Here is an 8302-nt window from a genome sequence, read left to right as displayed (position 1 = left end):
AAAAATTGCAGCCTCGATCCTTAACTTTTAATTCTTATAGTATTTTGGTCCTTAACCTATATAAAGGGAAAATCAATTCCTACTATTTTAATTTCATATCACTATTCAAAAATTCATTATAATGACAATTGAGTCACCATATGAAGTCAAAAAGAGTAAAAGATATATGCAACGAAAAAATATTTTTAAGGTTTAAGTAAAAGATAAAATAGAAAAAATAAAATAAAAAATGCTCCATCTATGCAACGAAATTCTAATTATCCCACCACTACCCCTCTCCATCTCCGACCACCATTACCACCCATCAAGGATGGTTCACAACTTGTCGCTTCTTATATGGTTCGTGCCCGTATATATTTAGAAGGAAAAAGAACAATGAGAAGTGCTACATGTACATAATTATTTACATAATGGTGTTCATAATTATATATGATACTGGATTCAACAATTAATTCAAATTTCATACTTGCACATCAACAATCGGATGATTTCTACATCACATTATGGATACCATTATGTGCAATAATTATGTACAAATAGAATTTTCCAAAGGACAACCCATCGATCGCACGTATTATTATAGCCATAAATTGTCCGAATTTAAGACTACTCATGCAATAACAAAAGATTAAAGGTCAAAATACTCCATCTCAAAAGACAAATACAAAGAAAAATTTAAAATAACTATTATATTCCAAGCCAGCAAACCGCACAAGTAGCATTAATTAATTCATGGACATCTTCACGGTAGTTTCTTCTCATAACTCCCACATACTTTTATAATCATCATCCCACCTCCCCTCGTAAATCTTCCAAGGAAAACACGATAGTCATAATTGTTTCACCCCACAAACTGCAATCATTGACTCACCCATTTCTATTAGTTAATTCAATGAATGTATTTAACTATAAGACAATTACAGAAACACAACAAAATTGAACTTTTTTTTGAAATTGGATATGGATTTTGTATGAATCTGTGATAAAGATATTTACAGCGGCCATTAGTAATATTGTTAGTCTTGCGTGGATCTCAGATTTCTCATCAAAGCCAAGCACTCAATGCAGGTAACTGTTAACCGACATGTTTTGTCTGTGAAATTAATTTTTCTCATATGGGTTTCTTCAAGATTTCAAAATTCTCAAATGGGCTCTGTGTTTTCATGTTTTTTTTTCCCCTTTATTGGGTGTCTTAGATTCATGTTTTGGTTTCCTGCAGGGGTTTAAAAGAGAGTGAATTTGGTTGATATGAGAAGCTTTCGCAGGTAAAAATCCGTGCAAGTATTTTGAATTTAGATTTTGAAATCTGCTTCTAAATAAGTTTGCACTGCGAAAAAAGGAATTCATATAGTCGACCCATATTTATTGTAAATAAAGCTTAAATTTGTGATGTTGTGGTAGATCCGTAAGTCTATTATTAGGTGGGTTAATCAGAATTAAGTCCATTCTTAACTGAGATAGTTTGAAAATGTCAAACTAGAGAATTATGTAATGATTATTAAAACTCTGTCCTTTTCGAAAGCCGGCAACTAATTTGTGATTTGCTTATATTTTTTCCAATTCCAGTGAATCACAGCTAAGCAAGAGCTGGTTTTTTGTGTTTCTAGTTCATTTGTGAAGTCTTGATCATCATAGAATATGCCTCAAGACAGGCTAAGGTCGGTTATGTATAGATCATTTGTCACTTGTGATGATCCCAAAGGTGTTGTTGAATGTAAGACAACTATAAAATCCAAGACTGATTCTCAGAAAGTGGAGAGTAGAATTAAAAATGAAGGGAGTCGAAAGAATTTGAATTTGTCTTCATCGGACCATGAAAAAAGGAAGGACAAAGTCTCAAAAGGGTCCACAGAGGAGTTACAAAACCTGTCTTCCTTTCAGATCATGGAGGTATCTAGAGGAGCACATAAATTGAATGAGGTGGTTGACTTGTGGTCGAACGGTGTAAGCTTTGATAAGCAATCAAAGAAAATCGCGCAAGACTTGTTAAAAGGCGCACTTGATCTGCAGGAGTCTATAGCAATGCTCGGGAAGTTACAAGAAGCATCACGTTGCATGGCTAAGTTGAATAAAAAGCGGAAGGAAAAGGTTGTGGAAGAGAAAGAAGTAGCCACAGGTACAGAATTTACGAATTCCATTCGAATTGGAGATTGCAATCAAGCAATGGACTTCCAGAAGCCGAGAATTTCTGCTGATGGGTCGACCAGGGATTGTTATGAGGAGCTCAGGGAAGTCATAAGAGAAAGTTTTACCCGGCAAAATCTGTTGCCAAAAAGTTCCTCCACTCGACAGAGAGATCATTTTGAAGGAAGAAAATCAGACTTATATATGGATTTCCCCTCCACCAGTTCAAGCCAATCCTCGCAGGTTTTCTCCCATGATTTTGCCTCGTCTGACAGTTCTCCTTTAAAGGTTCAACAAGAGAAGCCGAAGCAATCAAATCTAATTGCCAAGCTTATGGGACTGGAGGAAATTCCCACAGAACCTTTGCCCTCAGTCTCCCAAAAGCATGTGGGAAAAAATGAATTCTTTGATCAGAGAAGATATTTATCTGATATTGATTTGCCAAGGGTGAGGAAGCCTCAGTTTGCATCCCAGAAAGTAGTTCAAGACCGAAGAACATTGGAAGAAATGATAGAGTCCATGCAGTTTAAAGGGCTTCTGCAAAAAAAGTCCATCGATGGGGAAAAACGTTCTGATGTCTCTTACTCAAGAAAAGGTTGTCATGACACGGGCTCACCCATTGTGCTTATAAGGCCTCTACACATTCCCGAGCTTCACAAAAATTACTACGACCATGAAGAAAAAGCTTACAAGAGTAATCAAATGCCTAGGAAATGGAAAGAAGAGTTTCCACTTAATGCAGCTGAACATCTGAAAGGACCTCTGAAACCCACTGAGCTACACCGGAAAATGCCAGCTGGAAAAACTCCAAGGCAAAAACACCTTAAGGACGAAGAAACAAAAAATTGTGGAGACGTATCAGCAAAACTAGATGTTAGAAGTAAAGATGTTCAAGAAATCCTGTCCTGTACCAAGTTAAAGATTCAGAAACCGGTCAGCTCTAAGTTGCAGAACAAAGAATCAGCTTTTACAAAGATTGACAAGGCACCGAAAGTGTCTCCTGATACCCAGCAACCAGCAGAAATAAAAACTTTGAAATCTCAAGGGTCTTCCAAAACTCGTGTTCTGGGCAACACAACTACTTTGAAGCTCGGAAAACCTGACAAGATATCTACTGTCTCGAAGAATCGGGGTCCACGTGAAAATGCTACTATCTCAGATAAATTCACAAGACGAACTGCACCAATGAACTCCAATAGTCAGAAGAAGAACTTCAAAAACGATAAGCCAGATAGCAAGCCCTCACTAGCTATTGTAAGTCTCCCATCCCAATTTTTTTCATTTTTAAGATGCTAATTACTTCATTCGAGAGTCCCTTTTTATTATTCTACCAGAATATGTTACCTAGGTCTTCAGGCTATGTAGTTGTTTGTGGATTGTTCAGTTCTGAATTAGTCATTTTTCTTGATTATACTAATTTAATATTCCAATGCAGGTTGAAACCATGATGCCAGTTGATTTTGCTGGTAAAACTGAAATAGATAAGACAGTAATGCCATCAGAACAAATTCCTGAGGAAATGGCAAATCCTTCTGGTAATTCTATGTTTGGTAAGAAACCTTAATTTATCAATTCACTTCTTTTAAGCAAGTTTTAGTAGAAATAATATTAAGGGAACTGCTTGCATAAAATTATTACAACTTAAAATATTCACATTTTTATGAGTATCAAGTTCAATGTGTACGTGCGCAACAAGCCATGACGTTTAAAATTTTGCAAAATAAGGTGACAAAAAACAAGTCTTCCGCTTATTAAGGCAAAAACTTTTACTTTCTAATAGTATGGAGAATAAAAACCTAAATGATCACCACAATTCACGATTACGATATGGAAGATGTGAAAGAAAATTTGTATTGTTTATGTGCCTGCAATTTCTCTTCCAGAGCCATATAAATGGTGACTTTGTTGTGGTTGAGAAACAAAATCCACATTATATTTAAAATTATGTTAGTTTGCGTATACAAAAATCAACCGGCAGATGCTATTCTCCATCATTATACAGTTATATAAGCATTTATCTCCTGTATGGTTTTCAGATAGACTTCGTTTTCTTCCTCAATAGTGTGTTCAATCCATCTTAATGAAAATGTTTATAAGTTACTTTTTGATTGCAGATAAGTGCTCAAACACTTCAAGTCCTCTCGAGGTTTCTATGCCAATCATTGAGGATGTCAGATCCATTGATGAAGGAAATTGTGTGCCAAATAATAATGTACCTGAGAATGAAAGCTGCAAAACAGAAAACTATACAAGAAGTTTACTTCTGAGTAATGCATCATTCCTGTGCCATGTGGAGGAGCTCTTTGATACTCGGACATGTGGACCAACATCCTGTCCAACAACATTATTACAAGGTTATGAACTGCTCGATACTGACCTTTTACTCGACTGTGCAAATGAGATGTTGGAGCGTAAAAGACTACAATGGATGATAACAACTTATCCACTATCTCAAACTAGGTCAAGATGTTTCTCATCTCTTGATCGATTGGTGCGAGAAATTTGTGATGGGATCGAGGATTTGAGGAGTTACAGCAAGCTTTCTAGTGAGATCAATATTGCCGATGTTATTTACTCGATGCTTGACAGAGATCTATGGTGCAAGAGAGATCTTATAGGAGCATGGGATGTGGGTTGGCGAACGGGGTATACTTCAGAAGGAGTCGATGAAGTTGTGGCTGACATAGAGAAGCTAGTTTTAAGTGAAATAGTTGAGGATGCTCTCGCAGATTTCTTGTGCTAGTAATTTCTACAAATTCGGGTTTCGATTAACGGGATTTACTCTCTCTATTATTATTATTTTTTAAATAAGAGAATCTTGGGGTTTGTGGGGGTGGGGGTTACTACAATGAGTTGCTGATTGCTTGGTTCATATTTCAATAGAATTCATCTCCTGGCCCTCTGTAGGCAGCTCTGATGATGTGAGAGAAAGAATCGTAAGTATGGTTTTCTAAATATATGATTATTTCAGAGAACAATAAGTAAAATTCTTTTGCCACGCAAGCAATGAAAATTTTTTATCCTGCGCATTATGGGCATGAGATCAGATCTGCACATTTCAATGCACCATTCATCTAAGGAGTTGTACATTTGTTGTAAGCACAAAATATTTAAATTATCAGAGATGATCAGTTTTAAGAACAACATTCGTGTACTTTTGCAAATTGTTTTAAATTCTTTATGTTTCTTAAAATTGTAGAGCGCAAACTCATCCTTTATAAAGATATAGTAGTTGCATTCTCAAATTTGGCTGTTCATGATGTTTTATTGTCTCTATAACATATTTGTCTCAGCTTAGAAATAAGTCCAAGCAAGATTTGTGGTTAGTGTCAAAATGGATTGGGAGGGCCGTGTCGGGTGGGACAACCTAGACCGGTGAACCGGACCATGGAATCTCAGTAAAGTTAGAAAAATATTTAACTTTGTTAGCCCAATAATTAATTCAAATAGTGTGTAGAGAGAGAGAGATTAGGGCTTGACATGGTCTGATTCGATCTAATTCTAAAGAGAATCGAATCGAATATGATTTCTTAAGTATTTAGCAAATGGAACCGTCGCGTTCAAATTTATTATGAAACCATTCGTGTTCGGTTCGGTTCCTCGGTTTCATATAGTAATTAATTTTTTAATATTTTACAACAACGGTGTATTAATTTAATTAATGACATGTTCAATCTTAACTCTTACAAAATAACGTTGTCCATTTTTGTGTATCTTTTATACCTTTTTTATTAAGTTTTTCATAGATTTGATTGTTAAAATTATAGGAAGATGAGAATAGCGAACTCATAATAATAAAGAGAGAATTAGTTGAACTTTCAATTTGATTTTCTGTAGAACTGTAGAAACTGCACTATAGTAGAATGATAGATTTGTATAAAACTTAGGTCATTTGATTAATTTAAGCTTGGACTAAAAATTAAAAATAAGAAAAGCATGTTTTTAATTTGGGCTAAATTAATTAGTTAGCAAATTTATTTAGAAAAAAATAAAATAATTTGGTTAATAAATTTAAAAATTAGGGAGATTCGCTTATTTTTCAATTTTTTGATTCTTGGTCTAAAACCAATAGTTGAACCAAACCTGTCGATTCTCTATTCAGTTTGAATTGAGTCCTGAAAGGCAATGATTCAACACCCTTCTGTTTACCCGGTAATGTTTGGCGTTTCTACCACTCCGTCAAGTGTGCAAGACCTGAAAAATGAAGGCGGGACTTTCTCCCCCGTTTTACCTCCGGCGTGAGAATTAGTTATCAGACTTAGAAAGAATATATTTGAAAATCAGATGGCTAAAAACGAGAATGGGAGTTCAAAAAAAAAAATCATCCCTTACATGTGTCTCATCCGGGGGTATTTATAGATATTAGGCACTAGGTAACCGCTGGGCGGTTGTAGTGCTACGTGTCCCACGATGGCATTCCTACTACACCCACGTTCTGAGTGATGAGTCTTTAATTTTCCGTCTGAAGATTGTACATGTATCAGCGGCCATGTAACCTTGTCGATTCATTAAAGGTTTTATGGCTAAGTGTTTGGACAAGGGATATCATTCCCGTTAAGGATTTCGCTTAGTGGTAGAATGATTTCTTGGGATAGCGATAGAGCGTCCTTTGGGGGTTGTGGTAGAGCGCTCCCTGAATGTAATGGTAGAACGCCCTTTGGGGGTCGTGGTAGAGCGCCCTATGAGGGTCGATGGCCTTGCATCAGTGTGTCGTGATCTGTCTTGCTTGTCCTTGAAGGTGTCTACTTCTACCAACCTATATTAGGTCCAATTCAATTCAAAAATTTTGTCCAACACGAGAGAGAATGATTGAATAGATTTTGAATTATTAAATTAATGATATTTGTGCGTTTTACCCACAAATGCATATCTTCCCAAAAGTCTCTCTTCCCAAATCATGAAGGTCATTTCTCAACCTCTCTTGTTTTAGCCGACATTCCGCCACACAAGTCCCTTTTCTCATCTCCATAAAATTGTCCGTTTGTGACATGTAAATAAAAAGATTTTTAATTTACATAATATTAATGTCTAATCAATAAACAATTTAACTTAAATTTCATAGTCAATGAGTTCAATTTATAATTCAAAATTTCATCTTTAGGGGTATTTGATATACATTTTTATGTAAAAATATATTTTAGAATAGTAATTTGATGGGAAATATGTGGTTGAAAAATAAGGAAATTTTTTTGATTTATATGTAATATTATTTTAATAAGGAATGTGTGGTTGAAAAGAAAAGAGAGAAAAATGCATTTTGAAAAAAATGGGTATCAAACAAGGGCTTAATATATATTTAGCCTTTGTTTGAGCCCCATTTGAAAAAAAAAAAAGTGTTTTTGAATAGTGAATTTTAGAAAATATATGGTTAAAAAAAATTCAATTTAGGTAATTTTATTGGACAATATGGAGTAAAAAATGTGTGTGTGAGTGTTTTTTTTTTTTTTTTTTTTAAATAAAGTGAGACTCAAACAAGGACTTAGTAAGATAGAAAGACGATAATAAAAAGGAGACAATAAAAAAAAAACAACAACAACAACTAGAGAGACGAGGGAGAGAGATTATTTTTTGCCGATTCACTCCATCTAGAAGAGCTTCTACGTTTTGGTGGATCTCTTCACGATGTCTATTTTCTCTTGTCACGTGAGCTAGAGCCATAGGCATGTTGTATTGGATAGAAATTTTTGTAGATATTTTTTTACTTATGTGATAACTTTTTTTAATATTGTTTACATTAACATTGAAGATGCTCTCGTATTTGCTGCACATTGCATATTCAAACTTATCTCTATTTTAATAATAATTCAACTTTTTCCTCCAAATAAAAAACAATAATAATTGACAAATGGGAGGTAGAACCGGACCGACTTGGCCTAGACCGCCAAAATTTGAATAGGTCATGGGTCAGTTTGGTTAACATCTTTTGAAAACGGTTCGGACTATTTATTTTATGGGCCCGCTCAAGCCCGAGTGGAGCCTGGGCTTGGTAACAATTTTGACACCACTTTTCGCCGCCATATTCTAAAAAAGCCAAAAAAAAAATAAAAAAAAAAAATTACATAATAATAATTTCCCTATAAATACAACACATTCTTTCTTCACTTATGCCTCTTGTACAGACAGAGGCTCACAGAATCGGAACAGAAATTTAAAATTCGGGCAGCTACAGTGACTTCTT

At 35.1% G+C, this 8302-nt stretch overlaps 1 protein-coding gene across 2 annotated transcripts; it reads left to right on the top strand.

The window, feature by feature from the left end:
- The first annotated feature begins 714 nt into the window (after positions 1-714).
- LOC111392830 lies at positions 715-5156 on the top strand. 2 transcript variants are annotated; one of them, XM_023018224.1, is made up of 5 exons: positions 715-1068; positions 1220-1265; positions 1567-3378; positions 3560-3659; positions 4239-5156. In XM_023018224.1, the coding sequence occupies exons 3-5, from the start codon at positions 1639-1641 to the stop codon at positions 4865-4867; spliced, it is 2469 nt and encodes an 822-aa protein (XP_022873992.1). In that variant the 5' UTR covers positions 715-1068; positions 1220-1265; positions 1567-1638; the 3' UTR covers positions 4868-5156. The 2 variants fall into 2 exon arrangements, with proteins under 2 accessions (XP_022873992.1, XP_022873991.1); XM_023018223.1 differs by having other exon boundaries at positions 3560-3674.
- The last annotated feature ends 3146 nt before the right edge of the window (positions 5157-8302 follow it).

This window comes from Olea europaea, unplaced genomic scaffold (assembly GCF_002742605.1).
Source record: "Olea europaea var. sylvestris unplaced genomic scaffold, O_europaea_v1 scaffold987, whole genome shotgun sequence".
NCBI lineage: Eukaryota > Viridiplantae > Streptophyta > Magnoliopsida > Lamiales > Oleaceae > Olea > Olea europaea.
The sequence above is the reverse complement of the archived record's forward strand: the minus strand, read 5'-3'. Positions and strand labels throughout refer to the sequence as shown.

Excerpts from the sequence above, each read along its gene's own strand:
- LOC111392830 (XM_023018223.1), top strand. The coding sequence starts at position 1,639 with ATGCCTCAAGACAGGCTAAGGTCGGTTATGTATAGATCATTTGTCACT. Across the intron at positions 3,379-3,559 it reads GCAAGCCCTCACTAGCTATT|GTTGAAACCATGATGCCAGT; the intron begins GTAAGTCTCCCA and ends ATTCCAATGCAG. Across the intron at positions 3,675-4,238 it reads TTCTGGTAATTCTATGTTTG|ATAAGTGCTCAAACACTTCA; the intron begins GTAAGAAACCTT and ends TTTTGATTGCAG.